General features: G+C 51.4%; 9 protein-coding genes and 2 non-coding genes across 11 annotated transcripts; 3 read left to right on the top strand and 8 right to left on the bottom strand.

The window, feature by feature from the left end:
• Positions 1-172: 172 nt before the first annotated feature.
• On the bottom strand, positions 173-1,448 carry ASPSYDRAFT_193838 (tRNA(Thr) (cytosine(32)-N(3))-methyltransferase; the record flags this gene model as incomplete). Its single annotated transcript, XM_040843678.1, has 2 exons — positions 340-1,448; positions 173-288 (listed from the first exon to the last, which is right to left on the bottom strand). The coding sequence occupies exons 1-2, from the start codon at positions 1,250-1,252 to the stop codon at positions 173-175; spliced, it is 1,029 nt and encodes a 342-aa protein (XP_040708786.1). The 5' UTR covers positions 1,253-1,448.
• Positions 1,449-1,820: 372 nt separating this feature from the next.
• On the top strand, positions 1,821-2,537 carry ASPSYDRAFT_84964 (uncharacterized protein; the record flags this gene model as incomplete). The annotated part of the gene is made up of 1 exon (XM_040851448.1): positions 1,821-2,537. One exon carries the CDS (start codon positions 1,821-1,823, stop codon positions 2,535-2,537), a length of 717 nt encoding a protein of 238 aa, XP_040708785.1.
• Positions 2,538-3,046: 509 nt separating this feature from the next.
• Positions 3,047-4,256, bottom strand: ASPSYDRAFT_26945 (Stk19 family serine/threonine-protein kinase; the record flags this gene model as incomplete). The annotated part of the gene is made up of 2 exons (XM_040844338.1): positions 3,047-3,639; positions 3,692-4,256. The coding sequence occupies 2 exons, from the start codon at positions 4,254-4,256 to the stop codon at positions 3,047-3,049; spliced, it is 1,158 nt and encodes a 385-aa protein (XP_040708784.1).
• A 650-nt stretch (positions 4,257-4,906) lies between these two features.
• Positions 4,907-5,440, top strand: ASPSYDRAFT_140972 (uncharacterized protein; the record flags this gene model as incomplete). Its single annotated transcript, XM_040841094.1, has 1 exon — positions 4,907-5,440. One exon carries the CDS (start codon positions 4,907-4,909, stop codon positions 5,438-5,440), a length of 534 nt encoding a protein of 177 aa, XP_040708783.1.
• Positions 5,441-5,907: 467 nt separating this feature from the next.
• On the bottom strand, positions 5,908-7,700 carry ASPSYDRAFT_54359 (arylsulfotransferase family protein; the record flags this gene model as incomplete). The annotated part of the gene is made up of 2 exons (XM_040848839.1): positions 5,908-6,974; positions 7,025-7,700. The coding sequence occupies 2 exons, from the start codon at positions 7,698-7,700 to the stop codon at positions 5,908-5,910; spliced, it is 1,743 nt and encodes a 580-aa protein (XP_040708782.1).
• On the bottom strand, positions 7,642-9,630 carry ASPSYDRAFT_362100 (alpha/beta hydrolase family protein). Its single transcript, XM_040845402.1, has one exon. The coding sequence runs from the start codon at positions 9,430-9,432 to the stop codon at positions 8,131-8,133; it is 1,302 nt and encodes a 433-aa protein (XP_040708781.1). The 5' UTR covers positions 9,433-9,630; the 3' UTR covers positions 7,642-8,130.
• Positions 9,631-9,829: 199 nt separating this feature from the next.
• Positions 9,830-10,255, bottom strand: ASPSYDRAFT_26941 (uncharacterized protein; the record flags this gene model as incomplete). The annotated part of the gene is made up of 1 exon (XM_040844337.1): positions 9,830-10,255. The coding sequence occupies one exon, from the start codon at positions 10,253-10,255 to the stop codon at positions 9,830-9,832; it is 426 nt and encodes a 141-aa protein (XP_040708780.1).
• A 201-nt stretch (positions 10,256-10,456) lies between these two features.
• On the bottom strand, positions 10,457-10,918 carry ASPSYDRAFT_26940 (uncharacterized protein; the record flags this gene model as incomplete). Its single annotated transcript, XM_040844336.1, has 1 exon — positions 10,457-10,918. One exon carries the CDS (start codon positions 10,916-10,918, stop codon positions 10,457-10,459), a length of 462 nt encoding a protein of 153 aa, XP_040708779.1.
• A 2,519-nt stretch (positions 10,919-13,437) lies between these two features.
• ASPSYDRAFT_t15 lies at positions 13,438-13,578 on the bottom strand. The gene has a single exon. It is a non-coding gene; the product is annotated as a tRNA-Leu (tRNA).
• Positions 13,579-13,655: 77 nt separating this feature from the next.
• On the bottom strand, positions 13,656-13,798 carry ASPSYDRAFT_t14. Its single transcript has one exon. It is a non-coding gene; the product is annotated as a tRNA-Leu (tRNA).
• Positions 13,799-14,302: 504 nt separating this feature from the next.
• Positions 14,303-15,949, top strand: ASPSYDRAFT_139277 (Zn(II)2Cys6 transcription factor; the record flags this gene model as incomplete). The annotated part of the gene is made up of 1 exon (XM_040840932.1): positions 14,303-15,949. One exon carries the CDS (start codon positions 14,303-14,305, stop codon positions 15,947-15,949), a length of 1,647 nt encoding a protein of 548 aa, XP_040708778.1.
• Positions 15,950-15,962: the final 13 nt, after the last annotated feature.

Below are 15,962 nucleotides of genomic sequence, written 5' to 3'. Positions count from 1 at the left end.
TAGTATATGTGGCCTGCCTTTTGCATTCCAGGAACCAGGGCGGTTTTGGTATGCTTCGAAATCCAGAGACGTCGGTGGTCTAACGGAAGCGGGTATCGTAATAATTCCTGCGGAATCGCAAGCTGATGGATGAATTTGACCTTCATGCTGGTTGGGAAGATTAGGTCATCGACTACTGGCGCTTGAAAAAATGACCCTGGATCCAGCAACGATACATCTTCAGTTTGCGTTGGCGGTTGACGACCAAACGACGGTCATATGCCAAATTGCGGACGTCAAAGACACCAACTTCCGTAGGTGCCGTCTCTGCTGCACCAGATGCATCCGAGTCTGGCAAACCCTTCTCAGGAGTCCACTTGCTCCACATCTCCTCCAACTCATCCTTGTCGAAGAAGTAAACACGAGTTCCATCTCCGCGCACATAAAAGTTTTCGGCCAGATATCGGTTTTTCTTGAACCGGACCTGGGCAAGATCCCCTCTCCCGTAGTCACGGAACAATACCTGGCCACCGGGCTTCAGTACCCGGTACACATTGCGAATGGCCCTCTCCCATTGCTCCGGCGCAAGAGCTGAAAAGATGAAAATAAGAATAACGACATCAACAGACTGCTCAGCGAGACCCGGAGGCAACGAGTCATTCTCTTCACTGGGCTCGGCACTAACATCCCACACATCCGCTGTAATGTGCTTAGGGTTGTAGTACTCGCTGTCACGCATGACCTGGACTGCTGTTTTCGAAAAGTCGCATGCATGCACCATGAACTCTTCATTTTCGTTGTTCCGAACCAAAGGGAACGCAGTGTTTCCCGCACCAGCACCAACCTCCAGCACGACCTGCTTCCCGGCGTCTTTCCGAGTCACTTGCTCCAGGACCGGAAACTCCTGCTGCAGCCACTTGCGGTCCTTGAAGAAGTTTGCCGTGTTGTTCTTGTAGAATAGGTTCCACCACTTGGCCGGGTCTGCGTTGAAGCGCTTCTTATCGAAATCTGAGGCTTGGGCTTCTCGTTGCTTCGCATACTGTGCTTCGGCGAACGCTAAGAATTCGTCATCCGGCTCGACATGGTCCCAGGCATTGAATTCGAAGACATCGTCACCTTGCTCAAGGAACCGAGAGCCGAACTGGAAAGGATCTGATCGTTTGAAGTTGTTGGAGGGGTCGTGGGATCGATGCGGGGCAATTTGCGGAGGGTTGGCGGCTTGGGCGGCTGCGACGACGTCTGTAGGGACAGAAACTTCAGGAGTAGAAGACATGGCGACAGTCCCTTGAACGAATGAAACAGACGAATGAAGGGGTTAAAGGAGGAGAAGAGCAAAGACTTGTAGAATCTTGAAAGTCTGGGGACAAAAATTGTTGATTGCCCTGGCACAAAGACACCGCCCGCGTAAAAAACGGTAAAATACAACACGAACGGATCGGATCGGGGCGATAAGATGCAGCCAATCAGATGCAGCCAGAACGGGTCTGCCTAAGGCCAGGACAGCTTGTTCACAGCCTCAATTGTCGCACTCACTCGCATCTTAAAGCTGCCATCCCTCGTGTTATCTCGTGTTCCCCTCTTCTGCCTCTCCCATTCTCCCAGACCTGACAATCTGGCCTCTCCTTGACGGAGAGATCTGGTGTGCCATGGTTTGACTGCTGTGATCTGACCCAATCTTCGACTCTCTCAACCCCGCTGTACTCTACTAAAGTGCGGAGCCTCCCCTCACTCAGCCCACGCTCCACGCAGGCACCCAGATTTCATCCTGTCAAAAAGGCCGTGCCTGGCTGTTTGCCATCTGAACGCCACGATAACCAAAGATATACAAGAAAAAAGGCAGCATGTCGTGCCTCTCCAGCTTCTTTAGCTGCTGCCTACCCTCCAAGTTCAACGAGAAGTCAGAAGCACCCACAGCGGAGCATCAGACTGCCAGCTCCACTACCACTCATTCCTCAAGCCCCAATCCCAGTTCAAACCATGCCATTAACAACCTCGAACCACCCCAAAATGGCTACAGCCAGGTCGTCCCTCTTCCTGCATACACTCCCCGACCAATGAGTATCCGGGAAAAGACCCTCGAAGCCCACATGCGGGATCCCCCAGTCTCCAATGAGACATACCATCAACAGCAATACAACGAGACCTACCTAAGCACAGACGAGAAACAGCATCTGGCCTGGGAAGAAGCCGCCAACTCTCCAGATTACTACGCCTACCACACCCATCCCCGCCCCGAGGATGTCTCATCCGACGCTTCTTCCGCAATCTCTTTCCCAAGTAGCTACGGCAATACATCAACAGCGACTAGGGAGACACCACCACCGCCGTACTCCCCGCCAATCTTATCGCCCGCCCCGTCTCGCTCAATGTCGGTCTCATCGGCATACCGAAATTCGCAGATGCCGATGGCCGCTGCGATCACGCAGCCGCCGCCCGCGTTTACGCGGTCCAGTGCGAGACGGAGTATCGATGAGCAACTTACCTCTAGAACTCCAAATATGACTCCTCGGCCTGCGCGGAACTCGTGGGACAGCGAGTCACGGCGTCCGCGGTCATGATTTAACCATTTAATCCACACTACCTCGTGCATCTGCATCCGCATCGGCTCCGGTCTGACCTGCATTTACGAGAGCTGGCTGAAGTAGGAAAATTTCCTTCCAGCACTACACTTACATATACATATCCCTTACACGTACATAAACGTGCATGATGCTTTATGACTCTTATTGTTTCATTTTCCTGGTGGGGTTTACTTAATTTGGGTTGGATTTAATGAGGATCTCTGGCTCGGTATGGACGGATGGACGGCGTTATGGGTTGCTACTGCTACAGCCTTTTATTCTAATATAATATACCATACTAATAATGATGTGTCTTACATTTCTTCCCTGAATTCTGCGTTTTGTTTCCGATTGGTTGGCCCTTGACCATGGAAGGGCGTTTGCTGACCGGGATCTATTTCCGAGATACCAAAAAGAAAAGCATGGACCAAATATCTTCAAAATTCTGAATACTCCAAGACAAAACATAATATATATATAACAAGCAAATAGGGTATATAACATAATCACAAGCACCGCGCCCCAGGTCCAACACTCCCCGTATCAAAAATCTCAATCAGACCCGCCCCAATCGCCTCCTCCAACACCCACCGAAAACTCATCCCGTAGAGATCCTTCCATTTCTTTGTTTTCCCGGGTAGAATCCCAGAAAACTCGCCTCGAGCTCGCTTCGCCACACTGAAACTCCGCTCGGACTCGACTGCGCCGTCCCAACGGTCCCGAAGCAGCGAGACGGGGGCTTCCCCAGACTTAGACTTTTTGAGAAGCGCCATGAGGTGGTCCCGTCCGGTACCTAGCAGTTTCAAGTATGGTCCGGTATTTGGGAGGGAGAGGAATAATGTCGCGGTTTGGAACTGGGCTCGAGATGGCGGTTCTGTGCCGTTCGTATGCGTTGCAGACCCAGCTCGACTAGCTGCCATCGTAGGAGCGGCGGTCGGTAAATTTGGCAGTGATGGAACACTAGATGTGCCTTTTGCTAAAGACGACGAAGAGACGATAAACCCAGCCCGAACAAGAGCCGTATACTCTTGTTGAGAAAACGTCGTCCCCGGTATCGCGCACGTGTTTCCGATTCGAGAAAGCACAGAGAGGAATTTCTCTACTTTCGTTAACAACACCAAAATAATAGAACAAGGGATAAGCTAGCATACCTTTCAGCGCATTATCCAATACACTCGCCCTAACCAGATTCTCCCAATCCTCAGCCGCAACCAAACAATCACCCAACCCGGCTGCATCATTCCCCCGCCCAGGAACAATCAACCGCCGAATCTTCCCAGCAGTCGCCAGCTCCATAATCTCCCGCTCGACCTGCGTCGGCGCATCGAGAATCGTATGCACATGCGCAACAGAGACAAGAGGCGGCAGCGAACGTCTAAAGTTCAACACCTGCGCGATGCGCGTGCTGTTCATGCCCGCCCGCGCGGGGAGCTCCTCGAACATGTTATCGCGGGTGTGCTGCAGGGCTGCGAGGACGGTATCGACAGGCGCAGTCTCGGGAACATAGCGCGACAGCCCCAGATCTGGGAGCGGGCCATAATCGAGGGCGGGATCGTCGTGCTTGTCGTTGTCGGTCTTTGGGTTCATGCCACCAGGGCGGACGCTGGGTTTGCTGCGGGCATGGTTGGCGAAGGGGGAGGCGCGAGGCCGGACCTGGGATGGAGCTTTGCGCTTTTTGATACCGGAGACTGGAGCGGAGGTTATTCGAAGTGGCATTGGGATTCAGGAGGGGAATGAAGGAGTGAAAGGCAACGAAAGAATGAAAGAAGGGAGGAGGCTCAACAACGGGAAAGCTTGCCGCCGGATAAGAGCCCTATCGCCACGTGACCGCGTGGGGCCATGTGACTGGCACGGAATGGATCGCGGCTGGATGACGTAATCTGTGCTCCTGGAGTATAAGTTACAACTGGGTTGCAGATGTGCGACATTCTGCGAGTTAAAAACTCGTTCATGGTTTATACAATGCTAGTGGCTCATCAGATCAGATTCTTAGTCACAGAGTGACAGCTATCTGCCAATGACCGGGATCGGGTATTTTCTGCATCCAACGCGGCCTGTCCAGGTGTCTGCAAGCTGCATCCACATTCGTCGACAACTTAAATGAAAGCTTGTTCTGAAACTGATTCAGAAACGATAATCCTTGGCCTTACGACGCTTTGACAGCATTGTTTGGTTGTATTTGACAGCCTAGTGGCAGGTGCACTTTTGGTGCGGATGGAAATTGCGCGGCCCTTCGTCACTTAACACTTTCCTGGAATGTACATATATCGCCCTCCATCCTCTGCTCAGACCTTTCATTCCTCCTTACTTCTGCGATCTGCCTGAATCCACATAATCTCACCCCAATTGTTCTCTCCACCGATACCATGTTTCTCTCTCTAGCCTCTATCCTCCTCGCTGCGGCTCCAGCCCTCTCGGCACCCACAACCCCCTACCGCTACTATCTAAAGTCCTCAACAGACCTCTTCCTCTCCTCCTCAATGACCTTCAATGGGAACACAAACTACGTCCTGCTGACCGACAAAACACTCGCGCAACCGCTCACTCTCCACGCCAGCGATGGTTCTATCACTCTCGACACGTCCAACGTAATCGGCGCAAGCTCGGAAGCCCCTGTCCTCCTCTCCAACGACAAAGGCCTAAACGACAACTACAAGCTGGTGGTTCTGGGCGACCAGCAGTCCGAGGACTACACCAAGGGCTTCAGCATTGATGATGATAGCGGGGCGCTGTCATTGGACAAGGAAGGGTTCGGAGGATTTGTGGCCTGCACTGCGGCGAAAGGGGTCAAGCAGGTTTACTGGTATAGTGAGGGGGAGGGCAGTGGCTCTCTGCCGGTGATATGCGACGAGGTGTCATTTCAGCGGCAGTGGAATTTGACTGCGACTGGTTCTGGTTAGGGGGTTGTTTGTTTGGGGAACCTTGGAAGGAATGTGACTGAAGAGGTTAAATTGAAAGGGGTCGACGCGGCCAGATCCAACGGAGGATCTGAGCGAGGCGCTATCAGTGGTCCTAGCTGGGTTTGTTGTTTTATGTGGTTGCATTGTTGGTGGAAGTTGTTCCTGGATGGTCCGCGGGGCTGTCGATCTCTGCTGCGATCGGCAGGGTTGGGCCTGAATGGACACGGCTGTTGGGGTCCGCATGGACAGGAGCTGACTGGTATCTGTGACTTTACGACTTATGATAATGCGATGTAACGAATAGCGGTTTATGTTTCGGGACTGAATGATTGACTGACATTTGACTACCAATGTCTACGAGTAGCCCTAAGACAACAACTATACCTACAGGTACCCTAGTAAGTCCAGCTGGTCACAAGCACACCTCACCGTGGAGCAAAGCCACGCAGCTGGCAGGTCGCAGCAATTTACTTCAAGTCAAACCGGTTGACTTTCAAGATCATGTACTCATCCCAGCGACTCTTCTCGCCCTGTCCCATGGGCACCTGCTCCCCATCCTCATCAAAAAGAGTGTAAGTAGGCGCATTTGCCGGACGACGACCACCTGTAGAGCCAGCAGGCGGGAGAACCTCGGCCTTGGGCTTCACAACGGCAGACTCGGTCAGAACCCTGCCATTCTCACCAACAGCCACCGCAGCAACAGGGCCAAGACCCTTGCTTTTAACAGACAAGGAAGTCTCAAAGCCCTTGCGCTCAACCTCGCCCAAGAACTCACGGGATCCATACTCATCGACGACACTGAAGAATCGCCACACCTTGGTCTCGGTGTCCCCGTTCCACGAGACATACACGGTCGTGCCCTCGTCGTTCTCAAGGGATACAATAGCCGGTACCTCATTCGGCAATCCAGTCCAGTTATACCGGAATCCGCGGTAGTTCTCAACGCCCAGACCCAGGTATCCGGAGTCCATGTACGTGTGGAAGATGGGGGTCCCGTCCGCGCGGTACTCCGTCAACGCACCCTCAGAGCCCCAGTTCACAATAACATTCCCGTTTGGAAGTAACTGCGTGCTCCCCTGGGACTTCGAAAGGAGATCATACCCCTCGGGCGGCTGGAACGCCTGCACGATCTCCGCCTCCCAAGTCTCAGTATTAACCTCGATGATCTTGCCCTGGGAGAACGGGTGCGTGTGGACTTCACGGCCGCGTCCGTCCTCGGTGCCGTGCGCCGCGTTATCGTAGAGAGAGATAACCTCTTTGGTACCGTCATCGGATTTCGAGACGTACCGCGCGTGATGCTGGAAGCAGAACTGCACGTTGTCGCCGAGCTTGAAGTCGGATTTTGTGCCGCCGAGGCGCCAGATGATTTCGCCGGAGGTGCCGTTGATTTTGTGCACAGAGCAGGCGTCGCGCGCGGAGATGAGGTAGTTGCCCTCGCTGTCTTTGTCGACGGAGTTGATGTGGAAGTAGTCCCAGGCGTCGGAGGAGTTGTAGCCTGAGCCGGCTTGGCCGGGGTTTATGGGGAGGATGGCCTCTGGGTTTTGTTAGTTGTTTCTGGGCAAATTTGGTTTAAGATTTACTTACCGTCAGGAAGGACGTGGTCCAGGCTTGACCATTCGAAGAGCAGTTCGCCCGTTTCAATGTCGAGTTCTGCTGGAATTAGCTCAAATTCATGGGAAAGTGACAAGTGAGCCATACCCTGGATAATAGCATCCACGATCCACTGCTGCTCGGGAGAAGCACCCCACGGAGTCAAGTCGACCGGGACGGGCTGATAAATCTGGATAAGAGCGGTCTTTTCATTGATAACATGAAACTCATGCTTATCAGTCAGCTTATGATTTCCCGCTCTCAGCTCACGGACGGTCTCATAATGCTGATCCAGTATGGTAGTGTGTCCATGGCCATGTCCATAACCAGGGTTATGGTCTCCTTCGAAACAGAACAGCACATCCTGGCCCTTCCAGCGCGCCGCCTGAAAATTCGTCGCCCAGATCGAGTAGTACCCGTATCCAGACCAGACGAGCTCGCCGTCGTCGCGGAAAATGTACGGTGCCGCCTGACGCGGGCCATGCTGTTCGCTTGCGGTGTCCGGGTACCCGGCGAAGGGAGCGACGAAGAGATAGCCCTTCTCGACGTCTGGGGCAGCTGGGATGGTGATGTTCAGCCTAGGCGGGGCCAGGTCGGTGCGAGACTTGAATTGCCAGTCTGCGGCTGCGAGGGGGAGCAGGGTTATGGCCGAGAGCCAGTGGGTGCGCATGGTGTTTGACTGCTAGGGAAGACCGGCATGATCAGCCCTGATCGGGTTATAGTGAATTACATTGTTGGAAGGGTACATTAACCTTTGGGGAATACTCTGCACTGGGCAATTGGTTTCAATGGAGCGATGTTTAGTAGAGAAAGAGAAGAAAGAGAAGGATAAAACTGCGGGGTATCGAGGTATTTATGGTGCAGAGAGTCACGCCAAACTGCTCGTTGATGACGAGATCTCGCATCATTCCCGATTCGGAGCCCGACTCCAACCACCAATTCAGTGAGGTAATACGATAATTACAGATGCTGTCATGTCTTCAACAGAAATAAAAGTGTATTTCAGGTAACTCAGTACGACTAACATCCTTCACTTCTCAAATACACGAATACACCGAAAAGAGATGAAACCCTTGACTATACGGGTATACAACTGACGATCAAGCATCTCCACCAAGGGTCTTGTTCAACCACGCAAAAACCGTCCTCGACAACTCCTGGTCAGCTCCAGTCTGGCAATGATACCCAGCCACGCCCTCAAACCGATGCAGCGTTGCCTTGTCCCCAATCGCATCCTTGACCTTCTGCGGCTGGCCCTCGAAGAGCGCGTCAAACTCCGCATCCCCCACAAACACCGGCATATCGATATTCTCTGCCACCCCCTCCAGATTGTACTCCTTACACCGACTGAAAAACTCACTCGGGGAATGCGTATGGAACGCCCACAGGCCCTGGTCAAGCCCCCAAGCCGCACTCGTAGAAAGCTCTCCAGCATCGCGCATTGAAAGCACCGTCTCATCAAAGTCAGAGTAATTTCCCGCCTCGTAAATCGCCAGAATCTCCGGCTCCAACTCCTTCGTGTACGCCGCATACGTATCCCACACACCCCCGATCAGAACCGTCGCCGCAAGCCGTTTCTCAAATGCCGCTGCCCGGGCTGCAAAGTACCCACCAAGCGAGTTCCCGATAAGCACCAGTCGGTCTTCGTCTACGAGATCTGCCTTCTCGGACAGGACGTAGTCCACAACAGGCGTCGTGACGCGCTCCCACTCCGGGATGAACCCGATGTCCTGGTTCCGGCGGACGGTAGGCTGGCCCGGTCCCTCGTACGTGATACAGTTCCAGCCGCGCGCAAGAGCCTGCGCAACGAAGTAGTGATACGAATCTTCCTGCGCAGCATCGAAGCCATTGGCAATAACCAGAGTAGGTAGTTTCCGGTTTTCGCTTTCAGGAGCAGCGGCGTACCAGATAGCTTCGACGGTGAAGTTTCCCTCGGTTGCAGGGATACGGATGCGCTGGCCGGGGATAGGCAGAGACGCAATGGCCTTGTCGAATGCGGCGGTCTGCTCGGCCCAGACGGAGGCGAGGAGCGGGTTGGACCAGTTGCGGTGGAGGTAGACGTCTGCGCGGCGGAAGTAGTGCGAGGCCGAAAACCAGGTGTCTCGGACGTTTGCTGGGTTGTATGCGTTCTCCGGGTCTTGGGCCTGGGCTTTGGTGTGTTTTGCGAGGTTGAGGAACTCTTCGGCGTAGGAGGTCATGTTTCCGGGTTTGATGGCTTGGGCGACGCCGAGGACTGGTCCGATGTCTGAGCCGCCGGTGAGGGAGTTGCGGAGGGCAGTGAGGAACTCAAAGTTGAATGCGGTGTCTGTGCTTAGCTGTAGGGTTGGATAGATATTTGTTTGGTTGGCTGCTGCTGATACCAGTGCAGCCAGAAGAGAACTGGTCAAAATAGAAAGTTTCATGCTGGAGTATAGAACAGGTTATAGAACAGGTTTCCTAAGATGATCGATGATTGAATATGACTGAATTGATATCGCCCTTTTGTTCCGGGCTTTTCGTATCTACTTATACTTCAATACTGCCAGGCAAACATATTCCACCCAAACCAGAACCAAGCAAACTGATCCAAATCGAGTATATATTTTGCGACGCAGCACGAGTATTGAAGATCTATGGATCTATAATATGGCCATGCACTAGGCCGAACTGGGCGCGTGTTTTGCGACGGAGGCCGCTCATTGGCTGAGTATATTGTTCATTGTGGAAGCCTAAATAGCTATGAATAGTCCGCATTACCTTATCATTATCATGACGATAGACAAGACAACACGACCAGAATCAAAGTCTCTGGGTGGCAAACTATTTTGCAGCCTTTTTGCTTCCAGGCTCAGGCTCTTCGTCAGAATCCGAAGACCTCGGTCGCTTTTTCGATAGTTTCTTCACCCGTGAGCCGTCATCAAGGATATACCCGCCCCCTATGAAGAACTTCAGCTTCTCGGGCACGGCGACGACATTCTCAGGGATATAAATAAACCGCCTGCGCCTGGTAGCGAGAACAGAGTTTGTGGCTCCGCTCATCCAGTCAACGAATCCATTCGCTCTGAGAATGGCCGATAGAGAATCCCCTGCTTTCGGGTAGACTGTTTGGTAGACCCCCTTCGGATCCTTCGCGACCACCCGGAATGCTAAACGGGATGCTGGGTCATCATCCCGCGCATAGGGTACATAGGCTCTTACTCTAGGAGCTCTCTCACTCACCGGCGCCATCTCCACCTGGACCAACATTCCTTTCTCGTTGTCCTTTTTGAAGAACCCTGGGAGCCCCAGTTGAATAGTAGTGTGGACTAAGGTGGAGAAAGTTGTTGTACCTTGTGCACGCTTATGATCAAAGCCTTTATAATATCGCCCGCGCAGAAGGCTCGCCTGGGTTTTGATTTCTTGCTGGCTTAATCTTTCGTAAGCAGGCTCATTCGCATCCTGGTTCATTCACCCATCAACATCGGTGTTGGGCAGCGATACCCGCTTAACTTCGAGTTGAAGCTTGCCTTTTGTCGAAGAAGATATCGAAACTCCTGTCTCCTCGAGGGAATCTTGCTTCTCTGCATCGACTATCTCTTCGAGTTCATCAATATCCACTACGTCTGCCGCAACGTGGTTCTTTGTCGAACGGGATATTGTCTCATTTTCCCGTTCCTGTTGTAGCTCGTCATAGAGTTTCCTGATGCTTTGGATCTTTTGTCGGCTGAAGACGGGCCGGCCACTCCTCTTTCTTGCGGGAGTCGGTACAATTTCAGGACCCCCAACCGTGCCGTAAGGCCTGCGCGGTAATGAAATCAGAAGCATGAAAATAGACGTTACAAACGAACTCCCAATTTCTTGGAGCTGTTTGATGGAATCACTCGTCCGAAAACCCATTCGACGCAGCCAAGCACGGATACTAGAATCCATAGAATCTGCTCTCATCGGCGGCTTCCCTTGTCTTTCTTCATCATAAGAGGCGGATTATCCGTAGTACACAATGCGCAGAATCATAGAATTTGGGGCGTATGGCTTCGCACGCGAGAATGACACCAGTAAAACGAAATATCTCGCATGTTTGAGAAATCTGAAAGCCAGAGTTTGCTCATAAAAAGGAGGGTGAACTAGGGGAGTGGATGTAAACTCGCTTTATACGAGATTTGTCGTTATCTGGTTCGACATAGGCTTTTAAGGTGATTCCCCTAAGTTCAAGCAAGTCACCACATCGATATCACTAAAGATTATGACCCGTAGACTGCTGGCCTTGATAAGGTCGTGGTTGAATCTCCCAATTGCTTCGGTTTCCTCTGGTGTAAGAGGCTTCAAGCGGTACGATGCCGATATGTCGAGAACCACCTGGCTCAAGCCAAATGGCCATATGAGAGAATTCGCTTCAGAAAACCCGCTTTCCTTTGTACCTCATGGAATTGCGCATTTCCCAAGTGTACCGTGAGACATTTGTTGGAGATAGCTGGCTAGCCACCAGCCTTGCAGGGTTTTTGGTGTAGCGGTCTAGCGTCTCGTCAAAATTTGTCGACCATCTGCGAGATAGCTACTTTGGTCCAATATTATCCCAATTTGGGCTCCCAATGTGCCTCTTGAAAGGACGAACAGGCGCGTTTGCCCTGTAACACGTTTGCTTGCATCAGCTCAATCAGACAGCCGTTGCGCAATATCGAAAGACGTTTTGACAAGAGTAGTTGTAGTATCCATGGGCTGTAAGTCATGGAGCTCAAGTTTGGTGCTCGCAGCCGATGTCAACATATCCAAATATTCTTGGCGTGTTGGACGTGGGCCCTTTGGAATCAGGGAAGACTGAGCTTCGTCCGACGCCAATACTCGCTCACGCGACTGTCGCTTATGTAGCTCAAATAGCCAGTGTCCCTTTCCCATGACTCAGTTGTTGCTTGTTTCTCGCGGACTTCATGGAGCATGTGAGTAGTTATCACCTTGCCTTCGAAATCCTTTACTAAGGGATGTATGCTCTCGGAAAGAAAGTTGGCAGAGCTCTCAATTCCACCCATGGCCTCAATCGCTGGTTTGTATGAGATATGCCGGAGGTCCTCGTCGTTTTGCTCCGTAATTATTCTGAGATGGGTCAAATCGGGATAACTGGGGGAAATTCGACCTCAGGGTAGACGGACGATGGTGCCTAGTTAATAGAAGGATATATTAATACGAGGAATATTTTAGATCATAGCAACTTACTGCTCTCGGGACCATTGTATCTTCATTATCGATTGAACGCGTCTGTTAACGGCCGGGAAAGCTGTCGAAGAGTTCGATCGTCCTCCCCGAGGCTTCCCTCGTGGATTAGGATTCTGTAGGATCTGTTGTTGCCGGTGTTGCTGTCGTTGCTGGCGTCTTTTGAATGGATGCTGGGGGCACTTCCAGTCATTGTCCCTTTAGTCCGCAGTCTGGATAGACAGGACATTGCGGGCAGTCTCGAATAATATGCCGTGGCTGGCGACAATATCCACAAGGCTTGTCGGGGCATACGTTCCTTCTATGGCCCTCTTGACTACAATTTGTGCATACCGGTAGATCTGGGTCAACACAGCGATTTCGTAGAATCTTATGGTGGAGGTAACAAGTTTTGAAGGTTTGTTGTGGTGGGGGAGAATAATGAAGAGAAATAAGTCAGCCCAAGTGCTGAGATTCCATCTCAGGCAGACAAGGGAAGTGTGTTCCTACTGGAAGAGTGAAGTGAAAATAATGTATGGATTCTTATTGAACATCGCTATGGAAGGCTTATTTATACCTCTACATTGCTACGCTAGCAATTAGCGAGCTTTTCTTGTGTAACGCTGTGGTGGAGGCTTCTTTCAAGGTGCAAACGGTGAATTGTCGACCTTGCCAGTTTGACGATGTAGGTGGTGAAGTTCCCGCCTTCACCGAGACCATCAATGTCGATAAATAACTGCTGAATGCGTGACGACTAATGTAATTCACCCTTCTATTCATAGCCTGTAACTAAGTTACTGGTAACAGGCAATGTATAATATATTATAAAGCATTAGTGAATGTCCCAATGAATCAAGATTGACATGCAAGTCCGGGCGCGGCCAATACTGCTGCGTTTGCCATGGAAGGCTTCGAGCACGGTACCTTAGTTTTCAGTGGCTGGGGCTCTTCTTCACAAATAAGATACTATTGAGCAAGGAACGAAGGTGTCGTGATATTCTGCCTGCTTTAGTTGAACTGTTTGTCTTCAACAACCACCTTGTTGCCTACCAGTACTGATTACCGCTCGTCTTAAATCATCGATTCCTATGAAGAAACGATCTTAGAGTCTTTTCTTTTTCAACCTTCAAAAGTATGACCGATGCATACAGTATGGATCAAAATGTCGTTGCTATGAGAGGGAGATAGATAGAGTCCTTCCTGGTGTCGGGCCAAGACTGGCCGGCGATGCGAAACAAAACAAAAAAAAATGATGAAAAAAAGGATGACAAGGGCGAGATTCGAACTCGCGCGGATTGCTCCACATGAAATCTTCAAGATATTTCTTTGAAGGAAGGAACCTCTATCAAGGTTAAGCACTTCTTAGCGCTTGAGTCATGCGCCTTAGACCACTCGGCCACCTTGCCGTATTATATAATCAGCCAGGCTATTTGGCTGTAGTTATGGGTAATCAAAAATGTACGGAAAGTGAGAAAAAAACTCATGACAAGGGCGAGATTCGAACTCGCGCGGATTGCTCCACATGAAATCTTCAAGACAATTCTTTGAAGAAAGAAACCCCTCTATGAAGGTTAAGTACTTTTTAGTACTTGAGTCATGCGCCTTAGACCACTCGGCCACCTTGCCTGTTAGTGAATTGCTCTTCAAAACTTGCCATGACGTGATTAATCGAGGATTCACTGTATTGTTGAAACCAAAACTGCATCTCTATAGACAGTGACATGTAACTACATAATGCTCAGAAGTTCCAGCCACAGTCTTTAAGGAAGCAGCTAGTAGCTGTATTAATAACAAGCTGCAAGGGAGTTGTGAAAATAAATTTATGTCTGTAGGTGGAAGAAGCTAATCATACCCTTTCACCCTGTTTTGGCTATGAGATTCGAGAGCCATGATAAAGTTACTGACATTTTAATCCCAGGTAATATGTATTATTAAATATTACTTAACTTACCGACAGTATTCATATTCCAATGGATATAACTTGTGTAGTCACGAGATGATTATTCTCGGCAGTGAGCTTCTTCACTGGACCTGTCACTTTCCACCAAGATAACCGGCGTGTACAGGCACCACCTTTTACAAGTAACAACAACCGTTTCACGTAGATACTGTCTGGTATCTACTCACACTATGGTAAACCACGGGCGATCCAACGGCTGCACCACATGCAAGCAACGCCGCGTCAAATGCGACCAAGTAAAGCCCAAATGCCAGGCCTGTCAGCGCCTCGGACTTCACTGCGGCGGCTACAAGACGAAATACGCCACCCTCAAATTCCGGGACCAAACTCACAAGTTCTTCACAAATAACGATGACAAGAGCCGAGGGCCTGTTTCTGTGCTGCGACCACTGACCGAACCCGACACTGCCGTGCCATTCTTCTTCCAGCACTACGCAGGCATAGGCCGTTCCATGGGATCCGCGCGTGGTTTCTTCGAGGTGCTGATTCCGGTCTACTGTTCACAGCCACAGGACTCGGCGCTGTCGCTGGCTGTGTCGGCTGTCGCTTCGACGGTCCTGGCTTTGTGGCGACACGATGCCAGGGGTTTCCGATCGGAGACTTATACCCAGGCCGTCAAGTGTCTTCGGCGGACCATCGCGGATCGCAATGAATGGGGAAAGCCAGAAACAGTGTTGGCAGTGCTGGCGCTGCAGTTGTATGAGAACATCGCTGCTATCTATGGCCTTCGCATGGCCACGCGAGTCCACCATGACGGCGCGATGTCGTTGCTCCCGTTTGTAGGTTCGCATTCGGACCATACCGATGGAGCCAGTGTATACCCTCGGAGATTTATCCTTCATACTGAGATTTCCTCGGCGATGCGTCAGCAGAGACCGTTGCAGAGCGCGGCGTACTCACGGGTTGGCGGACACGGTCTGAATCTGATATCTGTGCACGACAACCCGAGTTCGGCCCTTGATGCGATCGGCGCGTCTGTTGCTGAGTTGCAGGCTAGTTATATGCAGCTAGTAACGCAATATGCCCTGCCTACCTCACAACCAGACCTACTCCTGGCAGAGTGCGCAGCCGAGGCGAGGCGTATCGATGAACAACTGCTGGCCTGGGCACAGAGCGTGCCAGATCACTGGTACCCCTTGAGACTGACCAGTGAACAAGACATCGACCTGTCGATTCCAACCTATCAGTCTGTCTGCGAAATCTACCCGCACTGCCAGATCGCAAACATCTGGAACCTATGGCGCATCCAGCGCCTCTTACTCGTCAAGATTTCCCTCAGCTCAATGACCACGAACCCGACAGAGCAGATCGAATACAAACACACCCTCCAAGAGCTCGTCGACTCCATCTGCTACAGCGTGCCCTTCTATCTCGGCAATAGGACTAAGCCATCAAGTATTCCCGATTTCACAGACCCAGCGGTCCTGCTTCCTAGCAACCAATTCCAAACTGATGGAGGAAGATCAAACATGCAAAGTAACATCCCTCATTCATCAGCGGACGAGCATAAACGACATATCATTGCCCAAGGCCCGTGGCACCTCATGAGCCCGCTGAGCCGCTTATTGACGTTATTCTCAGAGTACCATGGGCAGCAGATGGCGACATTTCTCAGACCTGGGCAGTATGAGTGGATCTGCGAGCAGTTCCTGCGTGTTACTACGCTGCTTCATATTCCACAAGTGGGGACCGGAGATGAAACGGGGAAATGCACACTTTTGGCCTCGAACTCGCCGGCCAGAGGGTATGGAAATAGTAGGGTTGAGGACCTCGCGAAGAAAGTCAGAAAGGGTGCGGTTTTTATGAGTGGGCCCTGAAGTGCAGAATATA

Source organism: Aspergillus sydowii, assembly GCF_001890705.1.
Source record: "Aspergillus sydowii CBS 593.65 unplaced genomic scaffold ASPSYscaffold_1, whole genome shotgun sequence".
Taxonomy (NCBI): Eukaryota; Fungi; Ascomycota; class Eurotiomycetes; order Eurotiales; family Aspergillaceae; genus Aspergillus; species Aspergillus sydowii.
This window is presented reverse-complemented; position numbering and strand designations above follow the sequence as displayed.